This window comes from Anas platyrhynchos, chromosome 1, assembly GCF_047663525.1.
Source record: "Anas platyrhynchos isolate ZD024472 breed Pekin duck chromosome 1, IASCAAS_PekinDuck_T2T, whole genome shotgun sequence".
Classification (NCBI taxonomy): Eukaryota; Metazoa; Chordata; class Aves; order Anseriformes; family Anatidae; genus Anas; species Anas platyrhynchos.
The window spans coordinates 62701548-62723321 of NC_092587.1; the positions used below are offsets into that span (position 1 = coordinate 62701548).

General features: G+C 43.3%; 1 protein-coding gene across 11 annotated transcripts in view; it reads right to left on the reverse strand.

Annotated features, from left to right (window-relative positions):
- The window catches only part of BICD1 (BICD cargo adaptor 1), a 174539-nt gene extending 155460 nt beyond the window's left edge, over positions 1-19079 (reverse strand). For 2 of the 11 annotated variants that reach the window (XM_027471438.3, XM_027471489.3), the window contains exon 1: positions 18408-19073. In XM_027471438.3, the coding sequence (XP_027327239.1) occupies positions 18408-18620 (213 nt within the window). In that variant the 5' untranslated portion in view covers positions 18621-19073. Of the gene's footprint in view, positions 1-851; positions 1709-16455; positions 17325-18407 lie in introns of those variants that run through there. The other 9 variants (XM_072039356.1, XM_072039368.1, XM_027471779.3 and 6 more) reach the window with 6 other exon arrangements.
- Between the last annotated feature and the right edge of the window lie 2695 nt (positions 19080-21774).

Sequence of the window (21774 nt, forward strand, 5' to 3'; positions counted from 1 at the left end):
GGGACTTCAGGGAGTGTGAGAATACCTGGTCTCTTCAGACTGCTGTAAATTAATTCCTGTAAACCCCAATTGTGCAGAAAATCTGGGTCAGCCTGGTTCTCTTAGAACATTTTTCTTCAAATAAGTCTCTTATCCTGAGGTGCTCTCTAGAAAAAATGCCATCAAAATTCAGTAGCTCTCTAGACCTCATTTCATTTGGAAGGCAGGTGGCCCAGACCTAACAGCAGCCCAGTGGCTTTGCTTTCAGGGAGGCATTTGTTGGTGCACCTATAGACACCATCAGTTTTCATACATGCAGGTAGGCATATTCCCCAGATCGTTTCATTGTATGTTTGGCACTAAAAATTGTCACTTTATGCAATCCTGAAACCATATGAATTAAAAATGAGCTTCTTCGTGATTGTCTGTGTATACCTATAATAAACTACTTCAATATTCAGAGCTTGTGGGAATGTGAGTGTAATTCATAAATTATGAACAAGACTTTTTCAAGCCAGGGTAATTATTATATGTATATAGCACTATGCAGAATTGTAATATTTGTGCAGAAATGCCTTACTAAAATGTCAATATTATAAATCCTACAGTAACTGATGAGATTAGTTTGGACAAGAACTTTAGCTTATACGAAACAATATAGTGTGATGCTAACAGAGGCAGTCCAATTCACTAGCTGTAAATTACAACTGTTTTTCTGCTGCCTTCTAGTCCTCCATTGGATCCAGCACAAAGCATGATTATCTGCAGCTCTTGTAAGGACTATCATAAAAAAAATGAAATCTTGCAATGCAGTTCATGGTAATTCATAAGTCACAAAAATATTTACAGACATGAAAAATATTTCACAAATATTTTATGTAATTACAGCCAAAACAAACAAAAAATGTTACATAAGATACAAATCATTATTAATAATTTGAGGAAAAAAAATAGTAAGTGCAAGCTTTTTTTCCTCAATGTTTTGTCAAACAACTTTACCCCCATTACAAAGGAAGCAAAAACCTACCATGCTGAATGACATAGATATGTAGATAAAATTGCGACAACTTCTAGGAAATAACAGGCTTCCACTGGAATTTAAAGGAAATACTGCAAACTACTTTAAATTATTTTAATCTTAATTTTGAAAGTGTTTCATTTCAACCAGTTAGAGATGCAAGCTTAATTTCTACTTTACAACAGAAATTATTGTGATCACTAACAGGAATGATTGCTGTAAATAAATATATACATTTGTGATTGTTTGAGAAGCCATCCCATTCGATTCTTAATGATCCTTATATACTTATTTAAACTCCTATACCTAGAGACAGAAAGGACAGGGGATTTGCTGTTTATTTGTTGCTGTTTGCTTTTGAGGGAAAGGGTTGATAACATCATCTTAAACTCTACAAGCTTATTATGCAGTTAAAAAGTTTTATATTAAAAATGTATTTCAGTAGTTATTTTAAAAACCAATTATAAATTGGCCAACTCATGAGCAATTTGGAATCTGGAGCTCCTGTTGTTACGAGAACCAACGCTGTTTTCTCTCCCTCTGGTCCTGGCAGGTTACTGTTCACAGATGCTGTAGAAGATCGCTGTTTGCAGACATGGCACATGCAATCCCGTGCAGCTTGGTGGAAAGGATGTACATTTTTGGAGACCTGCTGTTCCATGAGTATCTATCTAACCTCTTAATGTTGTCTGTTACTATGAGATCACAGGCCTGCATATGGAGAAGTTTCGTTATTTAGATTATACTTATTACTGGATAAAGCTCAGAGAAATAAGAAGCCCAGCACATTCCATCAAAGGTATGGTTAAACAAAGGCTGTGACCTTTAGCACTGAAATAATACATACAAAACCAAATTAATGTAATGTTCTCATTCAACACCTATATTCCAGTTTCAGCTAGTTCAGGAAGTTGTCCACAGGGTTATGAAGCTAATTCTGGTATTGGATAATCTGTTGTGCAGCCTTTCGTGGTGAGATGCTCCTTCTAGAAATCTGATCTCGTTTTGCTTTCCTTTATTTTATCTTTAGGGATAAAAGGGAATTCAAATGGAGAAGAAAATATCCTTTGTGGATTTCACAAGTACACCTGGAGTTTTAAAGTCGGTTTTATGAACTCCTTTACTTAGAGTCACTGAATCACAGAATGGTTGAGGCTGGAAGGGACCTCTGGAGGTCATCTGGTCCAACCCTCTGCTCAGACAGGGACACTGAGAGCAAGTAGCCCAGGACCATGTACTTGTTTGCTAATTTAATGTTGCTTTAAACAGTCTTTCTTCTAGAAGAGTTCTATAGGGGAACTTTAGGTGTAAAGTCAATTTCTAACTATCCATAAACAAGATGCCACAAGTCTTAGCCTGTTTCCTATGGGCTCTTAAAGTCTCCCCTTTTCTAATAACTTGGAATCTTCTGGCTAATTATGACCAAATTTGACTGAGAGATTAATATTGCAAAGGTGATTAATCTTTCCTACCATCTCTGTAAATGTAGACAGCCAGGGACAAAGCAGTAGGGAACAGGCACAGAGTAATGTGGTCCTTCTCCCCATAGGCTTCTCAGAAGATGATAGGCTTGATTTTGGAAGCTGCTTTGTATTTGTCACACCTACAGAGGTCATACAGGCTCCCATGTCTCTGCAAACCAGCTCCTTCTAAGCAGAAATCACTTCACCCCTGAAATATGCGGACAATGCTGAACAGAAACAACGTACCCATTCTCACCCATCAATCCCTTTCTTCAATTGTTTTTTCTAGGGTTGGTCTTTTTTTTTTTTTTTTTCCCCCCAGAGGAGAGAGTGGTATAGTAGTGAAACACATAGTTCAATACTAAAGAGTGGACTCATCATCAGAAGTAACTATCTTGACATCAAGTTTACAAAAAAAAAAAATCAAACTGCACTGCAGGAGCCCCCATTCACTTCTGACTCAGGAGGCAAAGCATTGCCCACTGAGTCACCAGAGCTTGCTTCAGCTGCCAAGTCTTCCCATCCAAACACCTTGTAGTTCTGGGAACAGCATCATGACAGTTGCTATTAGAGTTGTGTGACTTAACACTACGAACAGCCAAATTTTCTGCTAGCATAATTCTGTTGTCTTCGGCAGAGGTGCAGCAGTGAATGCAGATCATAATTCTTACTGTACTGTCACAGAAACCAATCTGTTTATCAAAAAATAAACTTGCTGTACCTGGCTCTTTATACCTTTTGAGAACAGACAAAATCTTGTTCTGTATTAGTACCAGTGACTTTGGCTGCAGGCCACAGCATGCTCTTTCTAAAAATAAACTGGTCACCAAAAGAGGTTTTGGTGATTGAAAGGTTAAAACTGCAAAACTGTAGTGTAATTGCTATGGTTACCAGCATGGAAATAGAACAGACATTGAAAAATAGATTTGGTAATGTCTATCTTCTTCATTGGCAACAATCTACTGAGGTTGCTTGCATTCTTGAATTGCTTACTGGGAGCCCAGTACTCCAAAAGCCTTAATGATGATGTGACCTTACCAACCATACTCATCTTCACCATAATGTCAACAGCTTCCTGAATAAAGCAGGTTTGCATTCATTGAATATGTTTGGTGGTGGGTCTTTTTAATTATTATTATGCAACAATTTGGAAGGACAAAGTACGTTTTGGATAGGTATTCTTAAGTTTAGGAGCTGCTAATCCTTTTTTTTGGCAGAGCTCTGACAAAGGCTACAGAGAATGTTGTGGAAGAGGCTTCTGAAGGCCTCTAGACTAGCTTCCTGTAGGTGGGGGGAAGAAGATGGACAGAAGAGGGAGAGACGGAGTCTTCAGACCTTGACGAACCCTGTGGGCAGGTGGACAAGTGTCACATTTCTCCCTACACAGTGCAACCATCATATGCTAGGTTTATCTAAATGGCAACCTGTGTCCAAGACACCGCCCCTACTGTGAAGGGGATGAAGAATGGCTGTTGAAGGACTGCAACGTGTCAAAGCAACCAAATGCTGTATCTTCCTTTTAGGCCCAAGCTGCCTGTGTGGGTGAAGGCAGAATTCAAAGCCGTCACCATCTCGTACACGACATCTGTAGACAAGAAGCCACCTCTTGCAGCTATAGCAGCTGGATCACCCTGGCAGCAAAGAAATGAAGTACCCATCACAGTTCACTCCACACAGTGACACTGTGCACTCTATGTGAATCAGGTGCAGAGCCATAGAGGATCATTGGTTTGCTTTGCATGATTTTGCTCTTTTTTTTCCCTTAGAAGAAATACCTGTGGTTGAAACCTGCTTGTACTGAGAATGGTCTTTAACCAACGGACAATCCATTGTATAAGATCTAGGTTTTGCAACAAGACATACACAAACCAGTGAGCCATTAGGCAATTCAGTTTTGGGAATTTCCACCCTTGCCTACATAAACAGAGTTAAAGGTTTGTGACAGCTGCTTGTGTTTTGATTATCTCTTTCAAGGTCTCTGAGTTCAAAACCACATTCTAGAGAAGCAACTGGCAGAAGGAAATTATTTCTAACAGCCCATCCATAGAAGTGGCCCCATTATTATTATTAATTACTCATATTGCCATAGAACCTAATTGTCCCAACCAAGAATAGAGGCTCACTGTATTGCATTCAATACAAACAGGCGGGCAAAGCCAGGCCTTGCCCCGCAGAGCCTGCTGCCTACGAGCACCAAGGCTGAGCTCCACATTAACTATTGCAAGTTCTCCAAAAAGCCTGCCCAACACACCCAACAAGGTTTTGGTGGGTCTAAGCTCCCGGTCACCTAAAAAAGCCATGTCTTGCAGGATTAAATGAACGTTTCCCACATACGGCCATTATAAAGGGAGCCCACCCATCAAAGCCTGGTACAACCACCCACGGCCTCTAACTTTCCCAGATGCAGCCATGACAACAAGGGGTGCTTTGTGGTAAAAAAGCTGCCCCGGGGGCAGTGGAGGAGGAGAGGCATGGCTTGTCCTTCGAAGGGAGAGCTGGCTGGAATTTGTCTCCTCCTGCAACAAACAAATGGGTATCGGGAAAGAACAAAAAGCACAGCAGAGAAGAGCTGTGTTTTGGAAAGGGCTGAGTGGGAAGGCGTAGGCAGACTGCTACAAATGCCACAGTGGCAGCCAGGGACGGTCAGCTTCCAAAGGGGAAGGGCAGGGAAGAAGCCAGAAGTGGCAAAAGAGAAAGGACAGCTGGGGAAGAGAGTCAGCATGCTCTGGCATCACCAGAGCATGTGGGAGAAGGACCAGGAGAAGCTGGAGCGTGAAGGGGACAATCCCACAGGAGGTGGGGATACAGGTGAAGATAAATTTAGAAGATAAATTATTGGATTAGAGCTGAGAAAATTTGTTTTCTTTGTGATTTAGCCCCAGATTTCCCATGAAGTTATGGCTGAACAGCCTATCCCTGCACAGCTTTGGGGCCTCCATTACTCACCTGTAAATTCCCTTTATTATTCCTTTATAGCAAATCCCCAACAAGGTTGTCTATTTCCACAGTAAAATCTCTAACCTTTTATTTATATGCTTAAATTCATTGTGCCAGGCAGCACAGAGTCCCCAGATACTACTGTCAGGCAATAAATAACAATTTATCCCACCCTGCTGGGATCTAGGGGGCAAAACAGAAGCTCATGAAACAAGCAGTATTTTGATTTTTCAGAACGTTTGACAGAGTGCAGTCTGTTCTTTAACAGTATAGCATTTTTTTTTATATTGGCTAACAAAATTGCATTTCAATAACTACAGACTGTTTTATGCTGATGCATGTTTTCATCACTGCTTTATACATCTTGTCCCTTTCACCTGTCCGACACACTGTCAGTGACTATTCCAGTGAGTTTTATTTCACCGTAGGCTCTTCCCAGTAAAGACCCCAGCCAATGCCAGCCCCCCTTCGGTCTGGAGGCAGTGCCCATCCCTCTGGCAGCAGCTGAGGTCGTGCTGACTCACTACCTCCAGCCTTCGCCTGCACCCACTGCCAGTGCTCCGGGAAGCACCCTGTTCAATTCTCCACACAAAGCACCGGACTGCAAGCTCTGAGAAAGGTTGCTGATCAGATTTTGGACTCCTTCCCACTAAAGAAGTAACTCACTGAAATAGAGGCCTCTCACTCATAGCCCATAGAATTCCTAAGAAAATAGCTGAGCGGAAGAACCTGGCCAGAGAAGAATCTCTGCCACAGGTTTTTGGGGCAGAACTCAGGTTCCATCTTCCAAACCCACCTCTTTCAGCTGGGACAATTAGTAATTAGTTTCCCACAGCAGGTGGATCCTTGCATAATAGCAAGAAAACGACAATGGTCTGTGACTAGCCCAGCTGTAGGTGTGGGTGCCCAACAGAAGTTCTCACTACTAGAGAAACCAGGGACACCATCTCAAGAAGAATCTTGCAAATAAAGGATCATTACAAAACAAAAAGTACATGCAGCACAATCTCCAACTGCAACTCTTCCTGTTAAACCCAGGGAAAGGGTTATTTATACCCAAACAAGGCTTATATGCTCATTTTACATCTAAGGTTCTTTTCACCAGTCTAATCTGATACAAAGACAAATCCTACAGCAATAAAGCATAGGAATGATTCTGATTGGGTATAATCTCAGCCCAAAGAACAGTGAGTAAAGTACTTTTCAAACACCAAAGGTTTGATTTACTCAATGTGTTGTTTTATTTCTTGTTCTTGAATATATTCCTCCATGCTATTGCAAGCAAGAATAGAGAAAATACTTGAAACCACAAATCATGAAGCAGTGCTAAGTAGATTACAGAAAAAGAAAGTATAAACAAGGGAGGCCTAAAGGTGTATGCTGAAATCTACATATAATCAACAAGAGTGTGGTCTGTAATTTCAAAGTACATAAGCAAAAAAGATGTCATACAGGTTTCAATACAAGATTGTTCAGCCTGCTTAACAAAGCAAGACAATGTTTTCCATGATAACTAAGATACCTGAAAATTTGGACTCTAAAACCTGTATCTGAATCTGATAATTCAGTTCTGTCACTTCAACGTGGCTTTTATTTTAGGAATAGCAATCATCAAATTATATATAGTATCCTTGTAACTCCGAATTCAGCCCATTTGGAAAAAATGTTATCACTTAACTATCTTGTTCCAGATTTGATCCTATTTTTACACAGCTAAGCTTACAGCATGTTAAGTGAAAGTCTTGTTATTACCAGATGGCAGCCATCGGCCCTTAACTGGCAGAAAAAAGTAAGAACTTACCTAATGCCCAAGAAATGGAATTACCTAATGCCTGAAGTATCAAACTCCTAACAAATCTTACGTGCTTCCATCTCCCATATTAGTATACATGGAAAATTATATACAAACCATACTACTATTTTTCTTACATATAGTTATATACCATACACATTATTTCACAAAGGAGTCCTTGTGACCATGTCTTTACATTTCACTTAAAAAAACTGTCCCTAAGGACACAGATTTATGACTGCAGTTTTACTTTTTTAGTAAGTAACTGATCTAGTGCACATTCTCAGCTCACAGCAGATGTAAGATACATGCCAGATAAAAATTCATTCCTTCAGGTTTCTGCCTTTTTGTTTGCTTGTTTGCCTTGCCCTTATGCATTTGGACCAAGTGCACATACATAATCAGTAATTGAAGCTCAGCTGAGTTATGACAATTCATCAAGCTGCAAGAATAAGATCATGTGTTTGAGACCAAGTAATTACAGTTATTCCAGTTCTCCCTTCTTTGGTGAAAAGAAATGCAAATTCTCAGTTTATAACACATTTTATCATTTACATCTTGATGACAGTGATGTTTACCAGCTGGTGGTGGGCACCGACTCAATAATTAAATTGTTGTCCCATTTTACCCTTGACATACACAGAAAGCCAGGACTTCAATGTTAGTCTTCAAGTCATACCTGCTATGAATGATCCTGAGATATAATCCTGAGCATAGGGTATACTGCTAAAGGTAGCATTCTTCACTTGAGATTCTTAAATTAATCAACAAACAATCTGTAGGCGGGAATCACATGCATTATGAAAGAAATGAATGAATGCAAATGTTCTCCTCAGACTCAGGCCAACTCTGCGTGTTTGTTATCACTGTGCATTCACCTGGTTTTATGCAAAACAGTGCAACCTTTTAATGCTTTGTGAATCTCCATGAGGTACTCCAGGTATGACAAAAACTTTTCCCACCCATCTAAAAAACAACTTGTCTTTATTAAAGCAATTAATTATGCAAACTACAAGCTACTCGGAGCACATTTTTAATAAAATAAATCAGAGATTCCAGTTGGGTAATAATTGTTAAGTATCCTGGATTAGCCATCAAATTGAGAACCAGAGGCTATGCCTATGCAGAGAGTTTAATAACCCTACTGTGAACTCCCCATGTGCCCACACCTATACTCACACCAAGTTCTCTCTAGCCCTCTCAACACTGGAGTGCCGAAGGCTGAATGTTCTGTTTTGCTGGAAGCCTGAAGCCATGTCTTGGAGTCTGGCATCCTGCATCTTGCTATGAGTATGTGAGTAGAGGAGATGCCAGTCCTGAGCAAGACTAAATCCAAATCATGCTGTGTTCATGTTTGGCCAAAATCCAAACTTTTATAAATGAATTATTTCACCAAGCCACCTGTTCCCTCTTCCTCACCCAAAATTCTACCTTCACTCTTAGAGATTTGCTGCTCCTTTTCCATCTTCCTAGCTGAGCTTTACAACTACTAGGGGCTGTTCTTCCCCCTCCAAGTATCCAAAAGAGAAGTTAAAACTGCTGCTGTTAACAAAGTCCAACTTCCTTCCATGGATGTAGCCATCAGTCAGTGATGACAAAGAGCACTTCACAGTTCATTCGCAGCACACTACATTTAAACCCATCCAGAGTAACTTGGAAAACCAAGGAAAGGCTGTGTGCGGTGGCTAAACTTCCCAGGGTGCAAACTAAATGCATGGCATTGCCCCTGCCATGTGTCATCTGTGATTTCTGAGAGCACAAAATTAAAACTGAACAAACACAAACAAAAAAAGAACAGGAAGGAGTTCGTATAATTTATTTGAAATTAACCCAGAAATGACTGACTGAAGTGAAAGGTGACAAACTGGTAACTGAGGGCTTCTTTTATGCCTCTGGGTTAAGCACAGTGTTGTGTGTATTAATGCTAGCACTGGAAACCTACTTGCTGTGTAGAGGGGTTTAATGTGGCTGTACAGCACGAGGGCAAATTAAGTGTAATTCAAAGGAGAAAGGAAGACGGGTATGGCATGGCTGTGTGGGTAATGGGTTCCACCCCCAGCTCTGATCACAAGGACTCAAGTGCATTATCTGACCTCGCCATGCATCAATTTTCTTGCCTGAGGTTAAATAAATAAATCACCCCAGAAACAAAACAATGGGAAAAAAATGCAGGGTTGCTTTTTTGCAAAATATTATGAAAAGATACCTTACTGTGCACTCCTTCAGCCAACCAGATTTTAAAACTGCCTTAGAAGTCATCTTTTGCAGGATACACTTTAATGGTGAGGCTGCTACAAAGCAGAGCTGACAAATCCTCTGCTGTTTCATTTTCAGCCCATGTTAAAAAAGCATTTCTAGAGTATTTCTATGATTCTCTCATGTCATTGCAATACCAAGACGGAGTATGGAAGGTCTGATCAGCCACAAATGGACAGATTTCTTACATTCACACAATGACAAAAAGGATCTTTAACATAAAAAATTCAGTTCAGTGCCTAATGAAGCATCAAATCTACACTAATTAAGATGTAAGGCAGAGACTGCAAAAGGGAAGATAAAAAAGTGTATAAACCATCATGGACATGAGATGAACACTAATCTAGAATGCACGGCAGAAAATGAAAGGCTGCAGACAGGAGGGAATCACAAGAGAAATGCAAGAAATGGGAATAGACCAATTTCAGTCTTAGCAAAAGCCTTTTGGTGTTAATAGTCTTAATAGATCTGTCCCAAAACCATAGATTTAGGACAGTGGCCTGATTTTTCCTTTAACTATTAAGTTTGTTAAACTTTGATAGTGAAAGACATTTAGAAACACATAGATTAGACTCCTGAAATTATTTTTCTTAATACTACCCCTTCACAGTGGAGCACAGTTCCCATTAAAGCACTAAGCTGCAATCTAGCTCCATTTCTACCTGCTTACTTCAGCTTTAGACACCTGCCCTTGCTGAGATGTGTTTTTTACCTTTGGAATAGTCCTAACTGCTTCCATCTGTAGCTGGTCTATACTCTGGACTGCTTTCACAGGACAGTATGAAAAATTGCTCTTTTCTCCTCATAGTCATCTGCTGTTAGTGATGCAAGCAGTCCTGGGTAAAGGGACAAAGGGAACATTGATATCTTTGCATGCCATATCAATTCCCCTAAATTGAGGACAGGAATATACCCTCTCTCCTCCCCCATAAAATACAGTGTTGTAGAATTCAGAAGGAAATGAGGAAAGAAGAGGGAAAGAAAGTCACGCCACAAATGTAAGGCATTTCAACAGAAATGAATACTTGCCTTTCATCTGTGCCATTATAAATTAAAATCATCCCAAAGAAAAAATGTACAGTACAGAATCGTTCTGAATTAAACATCACCCCCTCAGGTATCAGACAAATAGGAAAGGGAAATCCATGGCAAAGCCAACTTTTTAACGAAGCCTACAATGTAGCAGAGCTGAGGGACACAGAAACACAGGTGAATCAGATTCCATTCCCATTGTCCATAGGCTGAACAAACACCAGTGTGAAAACATGACAGAAAATGAGCTGCTTAAATGAACACATATGAGATTGAAAAAACTGAGAATTTATTTGAGAAGCAGGTTGCTTTTCTAGAATCCCTCAATACAGCTAGAAAAACATCTGATCTCTTGTATATTTTCTCCAAGTAGCAATTGCATAAGGTATGTAAAAGTTGGCCAGGTGCAAATTTAGTCTATGCATCTGACTTTGAGAATGCTCCTCATTTTACTTTGATGAATGCTCACAAATTACTATTTCATGCCAACTGTTATTTTCTCCAGCACTGTTCTGCCCCCAGTTGCATTTTCCATAAAGCCAGGTGTTCAGTCTGACTGGTGTTCTGCAGACAGACTGCACCCACACATACCTTAGAAGGCAAATCTGCTCTGCAACACAGAAGGGAAGAAAAAATATTTCACATAAAGGAAGGTGAAAAGATGGCAGTGAATTATTGTTATTTTTTTTAATTCATTACAAAAGGCTTAATTCCAAACAGATGCAGACCTTTAGATTAAAGTCTATTCAGTGAGCCATCATTCTGCATTCATGAGCCTTAAACAGGAAGTACTTCACAATAATGATGCCTGGCTCCCCCATTAACACTTCAATCAGTCATTTTAGATTTGGTACTAATTCAATATTTTATAGAAAAATCTATGGAAAAATCAACTTTTCCATGGCATAAAATCCAGTTCCAAATCCTAGTTATCTCAGAGGAGCTCAACACATGGTGGGTTCAGTCCAAACCCCTCAGATTGGCGAGGGATTTCATAAAGAGTGAAAGTATGAAAATGATTTAACTATGAGGAGAAAACAGAATAAACTCACTTCAGAACTATTTTAGTAGTATGCAAACCCCAAGCATTTCAAGCTGACTATCACTATTTAAGGGTTGGCTATTGCAGGAGGTGTAACAAATCACTGCACTGGCTCATAAGGATACAATGCAATTAGTGAGAGCAACTGGCGATGCAGGTCCTTGGGAAAGGAAAAAAAAGTTCGTCTGCATTTTTCATTGCATGCTGCCAAAGCTCCAGCAAGAGCTCTAATTTCCCCTAAGATGGTTTCAGCTGCTTACGTTTTCTGTAGGCTAATGCACAGCATTCATTTCCCTTCAGAGGAAGCCATCCTGCCACAATTTGATAAGCATCCCCTTTAACATCAGTACCTGTTTAAGCAGCTCGTTCCATCCCCCTATTTCTCTGGCATCCATTCCTATCCTATCCAGTTGGAGTTTTTGGCTATGCTGGTAAAGCAGTTTATGGGAATGTATTGTGAACCACATCATGTACCCAGGTCTGGTTACAGACAGCATACACCCCCCTCTCAGTTATTTTTAACTGAGGTCACTTTTCTAGCTAGGTGGGACAGTATAAACAGATGCAAAACTGAGAGCTAGCACAGGGGCGGGCATGACAAAGGGAGACACAGAGCTGTCATGCTGAGAGAAAAGCACATCAAACTACTCCCTTACTAATGCTAGGTCAATGCAGGCTCAATGACAATCAAGAGAAAGTGAAATTCAGGCATGGAGCAAGGCTGTGGCTCTGCTAACAGTCCTTATTTCCAGGCAGTAGGCTGTTACATGTTGAGTAATATACAGCAAGCTGCTACTGGAATTGAGCTGGACATAGCGGGTGCTCTCAGAGACCTTGCATTGTTCCAGGTCCCTTGCTGTCTTTCTCTTCTAGTCCAACCTCCTGCTCAAGGCAGGGTCAGCTCTAAGCTCAGACACGGTTGCTTAGGGCAGTATCCAGCTGGGGCTTGAAAACTCCCAGGGAAGGAGACAGCACAACCCCTCGGGCAACCTGTACCACTGCCTGGTCTCATTGGGAAACAGTTCCCCTTTAAATCCAGCCTGAACCTCTCTAGTTTCAATCCATGCTAGTTCTCTTGTCCTCCCACCATGCCTCACTGTGAAGAGCCTGGCTCTATCTTCTCACTATTTTCTTGTGGGCATGGGCAGGCTGCTGCTGGGTTCCCCAGATCCCTCTTTTCCAGGCTGAACAAGCCCAGCTCCCTCAGCCCATCCTCACAGGGGAACCTCTTCAGCTCTTGATGATCTTGGTGCTCCCCTGCTGAACTCAGCCCCAACTATCCATTCCTTTCCTATACTGGGGGGGGAGGCAAAACTGGATGCCTTTTTCTAAGTGGGGTCTAACAAATGCCAGTTCCAAAGTAATCATCACTTCTCTCAGCCTTCTCAAGGCTAAGGTCCTGCCAGCACAGTCAGGACATACTGCTGGCCCACATCCAGCTCACAGTCCTCCAGGATCCCTAAATCCTTTTCCACAGACCTGCTCCTCAGTCGGTCAGTCCCCTGCCTGTGACAATTGAATGAAAGCTTTGCAAGGTGCGGCTTGATTTTGTTAGGGCATTCCTTATAAGCACAGCTCTGCAAATGAACTGCTAAGAGCATCTTCAGACTCTGTTGCAGACCTGTGCTTATGGGGAGAGGAAAATACAAAGTGATGAATGAAGAGCTGGAGGAACACCCAAAGCTTTGTCAGTCTTAGGGCTCTTCTGGATCCAAGTGCTGTGCAAGTCCCTGCATAACAAACAGCCCTTGCATTGCCTCCCATGCTCTCCTTTCCGTGTGTAACAGTTTCCTGTGCTGCCCTGCTCTCCTCTCCTAACCAGGCCAGCTGTGAAAGGGAACTGGGTAAACACCCTTCCATTAGCAGTGTACACACACAGAGGCAGCGCCGGCTGGGCTCCCGAGGAGACAGCACTGCAGCAAGCGTCTGATCACTGCTCCTCCAGATCTGCTGCTCACGCACCCTTTCCCTGCCCTCATCTTGGAGCTGGGTGCTGGGCAGCATTCTGAGTGGCACATCTTGGAAAGGCTCACAGAACCAAGTGCTGAGATCAGGATGAGGTGTTGGAAATGCTCACCTCATCTCACATACGTTGTCGCTGAAAGGAAGTGTAAGTATATACTGAGGTGGCATCAGTTCACAGCTCTTAAGTTACGTATCTGGGACACATTCATCTTTAGGCGGAATTCAGAAAATCTCACTGGGATGTGTGAGCATCATCACACTTTCCTAAGCGCCCTGTGCTGCATACAGGTGCGTAGAGTGACTGTCCATTTAACAGGGCATTGTTTGGGATAGGAAGTCTCCCCCTCCACTGTTCTGTCCTTCTTGGGTCCAAGAAGCCCCACCAACTGTACACTTCAAAGATGGAAAAGACAGAGAAGAAACTGCAAACACACAGCTTCAGAGAAGGGTGGGGGAGTCAGAGGGACAGCACTGTGTCAGGGGACTGGGGAGATGGAGCTTGAGTCACCCACATGAAAGCGGCACGGACAAGAGCAGAACAGCACAGAAGCTGTCAGAAAGAGCTTCAGCTCTACTCCCCAAGAACCCTTTCCAGTCACAAACCAAGAATTACTTGTGGAAGCCATGTTGCTAAACTCACTAAGCATAAAACAATGATGCAACATCTCTGTGAGGTAAAGAAAGCACAAATTTTTGACCTGCAAAGGATAGGGCTGCTCACCAATAGTCTGGTTTCCGATAATTTACCAAGGATATTTGGGTTGAGTGTAACATGAACACTGAACTGCACCTTCAACCTAAAAATCAGACAGCCAGCTCTATGTGTAATCCAGGGGAAGAGCTTGTCCCCATAGAACTACACACATAAAAGCCAAGCAGCTGAGTGAGAAACTGCTCAAACTAGTCAGCCAGAGAGTGAAGGAGGGGAACCTGGGGATCTGCTCAGCTGCTATGTTCGTGATTTGATTTTTAAAGGGAAATCTCTGCCTAGCATTTCCCAGGCCTAGATGCCTTGTATGGTTGGATACCAAAGCTGCCTTCAATCCCCATTTTATCACAGCTGGAGGTGACTGATATTTCTACCCTCTAAAAACATTGCCAGCCACCAGCAAACAGCAACTAATCACAGAATCACAGGATGGGTGAGGTCAGAAGCAACCACTTGAAATCATCTCATCCAGCCCCCAGCTGAAGCACGGACAGCTACAGCAGGTTGCCCAGGAAAGAAGATCAATATGAAGCCATTTTACCCTTCTTTAAAAGAATGAAATCTAACAACAGAATTTGTACTTACAGCAAATGCAATGTAAACATATAAGACTACAAATATGACAGACTGGAAAACGGTTTCCACAGAATATGCTAGTAATTACACTCTCAACCCCGTAAAACAGTGAAAACAGGGTACCTTTAATCACATGACTAACAGCAATGAGTCTTATTCCCTGCACTCTTATTCACAGCAGGTTAAGCAGCACATCTCCTAAAGCAACCTTTTGAACAGGGGCTCTAAAACTACAGCACTTTTACTGCAGGGTCAAAATTCCACTAGTTTGAGATGTAATTGAGCAAGGCACAGCAACATATCTTACAGACTGGAGAAAAAAAATATGAATATTAATAAAGCTTTAAAATAATAATGTTTTGTTTAACACTATTCCTACGGTCTTGTCTAACTTCAGGACCACCAGTGCTCCATCTCATAATGCTGAAGGCTGTTAAAGTCAACACAACAGAGTGTATGTTTTCACATTCCTACTATTCACTTCATTTTTGAAAACGAAAGGTTGGTAGCTGACAGATGTTTTGAGTCTTTCCAGAATAGCTTACACATGTAATAACTGCTCTATTTTGGAAGAAGTATTTATTAGGTCACTGTTTAAGACTTTAAGCTTTTGCAGTATAAACCAATGTCATGTCCCAAAACATTGAAGTCTTAGGCTGAAGCAGAAACCTCTGAATAAAGCACAAGAAACATTGGAGCTTACTATAATAATTCATTTTGCATGGTGCTTAGCATATATTCTATATACAAGTATTAATATTTAATGTAATGTATTGCAATTTGCTTTTAATTCTACATCCTATAATGGCCTTACTTTCCCATCTCACCCTCCAGCAATGGAAATTATTGTATAGCTGAGGTTCTGTATTGCAATCTGTATGGAAAAAGCCCCACTGAAGTTCACTTGAATTCTGAACTGCCAAGGAACATAGGAGAAGACTTCAGATCCTAGATGGCTAAGCCATGACTAAGTAGCCAAAGACAGGCAGCTCTGTCTGCTGAGCAATAAATGCAATGAGCTCCTAACAGCAGAAAAGAAAGGAATAATGAAATAATTCAGAAATGAAGACTTGCCTCAGGAAAAACATAGGATGAGGCTTGACCCCAGTAAATGAATCTGTTCAGAGAAGAGGTAACGGCCCTACACATAATTGTGCCCCCACCCGTGTACCTACTGTTCCTCTTGAATGGATAAACCATTTGTTTCAGTATAAATCTGGGGCCTCTTTCCTATACCCCACTATGACTTCAGAGAAGCTACAGATGTAGAGATACAAGAGTGGAAGAACAAATCCTCACTGACATGGCAGGAGTTTTCCTAGCTCCAGTCCGGCCATAGTGTTTGATGTCCCGCCATGCAGACCACACCCAGGCCACAGTCCAGGATGTTCTCTGCAGCACCTGCTGGAGACAATACACAGGGACCCTACTCCACACATTTTGGAGGGAGCCTTAATAAAAAGCTGGCAAAGCAGCAGAGGCAGCTCAGAGCCAGAGAGCTTTCAGACAGAACTCTACAACCCCAAAACCCAGGCCCCCAAATCACAACACAGCTTGCCCAAACCACCTCGGTCTGAATCCTGCCTTGCTGATGTCATCTGAGGCATCGTTTGCTTATGCTCCAGTGAGGAATCTGATCTGCACACATGGAACAGTCATAATGGAGGTGTTTACAGAGAAGATGAAAAAATACATTACAGTGACAGGAAGGGATATGAGCAAATTCTTTTTGCAGGGCTGCATGTGTGGTGAGAATCAGTGTGGTTTCTCCGATAAAGGTTGGAAGCAAGAAGTAATCTCTTGCAGCCTACATGGAGGATGGAGATGCCCTATCTGCAGCGATGAAGAGCTCTGGAATTGAGAGCCCCAGACCTGAACTGGAAACTGGAGCAACTCCACTCTTGCTTGGCATCAGGCAAGCTACAGGATTTTCCTCTTCCTTTCTCCACAGATATCTCAGTGTCCATGCTGTGGTTGGCACAGCATGAAGGCATGGCCCTGCGGGACAGCTTCTGGGCTGCAGAGCTCACCGTCCTGTTGGCTTTGAGGGGAAGTAAACAGGAAGAGAATTTGTGCATGTTTCATTTCAGTTAGCCATGTTGATTGATCTCTCTAGTTTAATAATTTAAACTCAGTTCCTTGCACTGTCCCTTCTATCTGCGGCCATGTGTACAAATGTGTCATCCCTAGTTTCTGATGAGTCTTCTGTATAACAGCTAGCTAGACTGCTGCCTCTCTCTCTTTTTCTTTTTTTTTTTTTCCCCACAGAAATCACCTTGTGTATTTTCCCCATGATTCTGCTCCTCTATTAATGCCAGGTCATTTCTAATAGCATTGCCTTCATGCCCGTGCAAGTCACATATCTCCACCCCTGAACCTGTGACTATTGATTTCAAAGTCCTAAGCCTACTGCATAGTCTCAGCAGGGGTGGGGAAGCAGATATCAAGTTTAAGTAGATCGATAGGTTTTTCTGAAAATTAGCTTTCCTCTTCTTGAAAATACATTTTTAAATCCTTCTGGTCACTGAGCCAAGCCTGTAGCATAACACATTTACCTGCAAGTAGAATAAATACTTTGTTTTATTAAAAAATGCTTCTAAAAGTGCATCAAAGCTAGTACTCTAAAGAATATTCATATATAATCTAAGTTTACAAAGTGATTTCCCTCCATATGGAACGTGGTCATGATTTCTGACTGAAGAGAATTTCTGCATGTTATATATAGTGATACATTCCTTTTAAATTTGGAAAAAAAAATCTGTTTGATGCTTTACCGTCTCTTTTTGAAATATGTAATCATTTATGTTCCCATACAGTATAAAAATACTGCCACATGTAGAGACGTGAGACCTGCACATGTGTGTACACATAGCCCTTCCATAGGTCCTGTGCATGAGCACTGTCTCAGTCTCGAGTTATTTCCCTTAATGATGACTACAGGAAGAACGATGATATTTCAGAGTCATGTTGAGCAGAGCCAGAAGGTTGGGTGCAGTCATTCCTACCTACTTTATACTTCAGTTGTTACAGAAACACGTTTGAAAGATGAAGTTGAAACACCCCTCAGATCATTTATCCTTTCGGCATGACGCAGAAGTTTAATTTCCACTGACTGGGGGTGACCTCAAGACTACTGTACAGCTACTTTGCCTCCCCTTAATGGCAGCGCTTCCCCAGAGCAGGGGGAATAAACCAGGGCTATAAATAACTTCAGAAGGCACCGTCTCCCTTCCCATGCACTGCAGACGACTGTTTACACAGCTCCCCTGCCTATACACCCTAGGTTTGCCGAGCTCCCATCCTCCGTGCTGGTCGATCCCCTCTTCGCACACAGCGCTGCGGCGATGTCTTGAGGCAGCCCGGTGCCGCAGACACCCGGTACCCAAAATTGCGGCTCCAGCGAGGATAAGGAGGTGATGCCGGGGGGCTGCGGCGCTGTGTGAGCCGTCCTGGAGGCCGCGGTGCCGGCCGAGCCTCGGCTCCCCGGAGACCCCCTCCTCCCGTCCCCGCCAAGCCCCGCGGCCACCCGGGGCCTCTCCGCTCGCCCCCTGGCGAGGGGCTCCGGCGGGGACACGCGTGGGGCGCCCCCGCAGCTGCCCCGCGAGGCGGGGGGGAGACAAAAGCCTGGGCTCGCTCACCTCCTTCAGCTGCTCCAGCTCCTGCTTGAGGCCGTCATACTCCGCCTCCAGCTCGTCGTACTGCTGCTTGAGGGTGAGCTTCTCCTCCAGCACCACCAGCCCATACTCCGCCGCCTGGATCTTCTCGTGGGTCGTCTCGGAGAGCTCCCGGGTCAGCCGCTCGATCTCGCTCTTGTAGTGGTCGGCGCCCTGCAGCACCTCCTCCGCAGCCATAGCCCCGCCGGCTCTGCCGCACCGCCGGGCCGCCGGGGCAGCGAGGGGGCGGGCGCGGCCGGGGGGGCGGCACCGGCACCGCCACCGGCACCGGCGGCCTGGGGATGGCGGCGGGGACGGGGATGGGGATGGGGTTGGGATGCGGATGGGATAAGGATGGGGATGGGGTTAGGATGGGATAAGGATGGGGATGGGGTTGGGATAAGGATGGGGATGGGAAAAGGATGGAGATGGGGGTGGCTATGGGGGTGGGATACGGATGGGGATGTGGTCCGGGGCTATGGGGATGGGATAAGGATGGGGATGGGGTCCGGGGCCGCCGCCCAAGCCGCCCCCGGCCCCGCCGCCGCTCTCCGGCCCTGCGGGGGGCTGCCCCGCGGCCCGGGGAGGCGGCAGCGGGAGCGCGCCTCGGTGCGGCGGCTGCCGGGGAGCTGCTGCTGCTGCTTGCGGAGCCCGCACCCCCGCCTCCCCGCCGCACGGTCCCTCCCCTGCGCTCTTTAAGGCGCCGGCGCCCCGGGGTTTGGCATATCCACCACCCCCCCTTCCCCGGCAGGCGGGCACAGCCCGGGGACGGCGCTGGCCGAGCCCGCAGGGTGCTGCCGCCGGCTGGCGGGACCCTCCCGGTGCGGGGATTAGGGCAGTTTTATGCTGGCTGCGGAAAGACAGATGATACTTGCCCGGCATAAAACTGGGGTGGTTGCATGCAGACAGCCACTGATCCCGCACAAAGCCCGCCGGTAAAAAAGTTAACGCGTCGGATTAGGGGCTCTTTGCATATCTGAACTGGAAGAGTGAGTTCAGCCGGGATCAGTGTTATAATGTCTCATGTCACAGTCTTGTTGACTTGGTACTAGGAGTCTTAAGCCCAAATTTATTGTTTCTTCAAACTATGGCCTGCAAACAAAGACCTTATCCTATTGGTATCGACCAAGCTTTGCTATAAGTACTAACACGAACAGGTTTTCATGCTCAACAAACGTTTATTTTTTTAATACTAGCAAAACCAGGCCTTTAAAGTACAAAGTTTAACAATTGACTTAGAATTTCCAGGAAACAGAAGATTATAAAGAAAAAATAAAAAAGCTGCTATGTATAGAAGATTGATATCAGAGTCCACCAGTGAAGCACTATATTGGAAATCAAAGACATAAATTTGACTTCTTCCTGACCTGTTAATGTAGTTTTAAACAAACCACATCACCTTTCTACCTCAGCTTCCCCATGTTCTGGGAAAGATATAAAAATGTCTAGACTCCTCAGCAAAGTGCTTTGAGATCTGCAAATGGAAGCTCTGGTGCTAGTCATACGGTATGTGCATGCAGTATATAGCCTCTATCCATACATGCATACACAACCAACACACTGTAATCTAGCCTGCATAAACACTGCTTCTTGTTGCCTAGAGAACATAAATCAAAAAAATAAGTCAGGTAATAAATGTTCTGTCAATTCTGTACCTTCCAAAAATTCACATTTTTAATGAATTCTAGTGCAGAAACAAGAGTGAATATTAATGAGAAAGAAACAAGCATGCATATTAATAGGTAAGGAGAGTGAGTGGCTCTCACCAATGGCTGAATATCAAAATGGAGGAGGAAAAAACAGTATTCCAACTGTAATTCCAACTGTATGACTAACCTTAACATCCTTTTCTTAGAAGAGGATGAAACACTCCACAAATCCTCGCAAAAAAAAAAAAAAAAAAAGAAAAGAAAAAAAAAAGGTAGCAAAATGTTGTATTGAGAGCTTTTGGATGTTCCAGTCTAGCTGTGTTCAGCTTTTGACCAGCTTTTGGTCATTATGAAAACATTTTGTGAAATTTAATTCAAGAACAGATTGAAAAACACCTTAAGACCAGTGCTGAAAATGAGCAGTTGGTTCAAGGCAGTGTGGAAACAGGCTGAAGCAACAGGATGCCTATAGCTAATCTATCCTTGGTGTAGCTCCATATACATCATTTAGTTGACACTCTCACTCGTAACCCAAGGGCAGCCTCACCACATGTCTGAACATCTGTGCCCTGGAGAGGAAATCTGGCTTGTTAAAATGTGTCATTTTTCTGCAATACCTCACAAGAAAGTTAGGGAGAATCTTCCCTTTTAAAATTGGGAGGAGGAGTGAAGTCTGGCTGATGTGCACTGTGCAGAAGTTCACAGGGGCTGGGGTAGGGTCTTCATAAACTTCAAGTCCTCTAGCTGCTCCAACCTGAAAACACCTAACATGTCTGTCATTGGCCATCATTAGGTCTCATTTACTCTGCATCATGCCTCCTTGTGTATGCACCATCAAATCTTGCTCCTTTGGTGAGAGTTGCCTTTGTTTTAGAAGTCTACTGCTCAAAAGTCTTCTTTAGGATGAAATGAGCCATGCCTCAGAGATGTCAGTTGTTAGTTTCTTTACTGATTACAGAGGACCTGGTGTGGCCAGTTCAGACACAGATGTATACATTCCAGCATACACATTTAATAAATGAATACCACCTTTTGCATCTATAGCTTTGCTTAAAACTTGCACCCACTCTCTACTTTCCAGACTCCCCGTCCTGTATTCATAATGAACTACTAATGTTTCCAATGGCTCTGAACAATTTTTAAGCTCTTTTCCCTGATATATGGAGTTCTGGTTCATCTCATTTCTGAGTCTATGGAGATGAGAAAGGACAGCTGATCCTATAAATAGCATCTTAGTTATAGGGACAGACATTATGAAAGAAGGAAGTGCTGCAGCATGACCCAAAGGTGGTCATTCTCTATTGAGTACCTCACAACTGAAACTGCAGGATCTCCATTGATTCTTGCTTTCTGGACTGCCTGTATATGTATGGATGAAAGTAACTGATCTGATCTCCGAATTGGAGAGATATGGATTCAAAAGGCAGGCCACTCAGTGGATAATGAATTGGCTTGAAGGCTACATCCAGAAAGTGGTGGTCAATGGCTCAATGTCCAGGTGGAGTGGTATTTCTCAGGGGCCTGACCTGGGACTGGTACTGTTTAATATCTTTATCAGTGACATAGACAGTGGGATCAAGTGCAGCCTTGGTGAGTTTGCAGATGACACCAAGCTGAGTGGTGTGGTCAATACCACAGAAAGAAGGGATGCCATCCAAAGGGAGTTGGCCAATGTGAACCTAATGGGGCTTAATAAGTCCAAG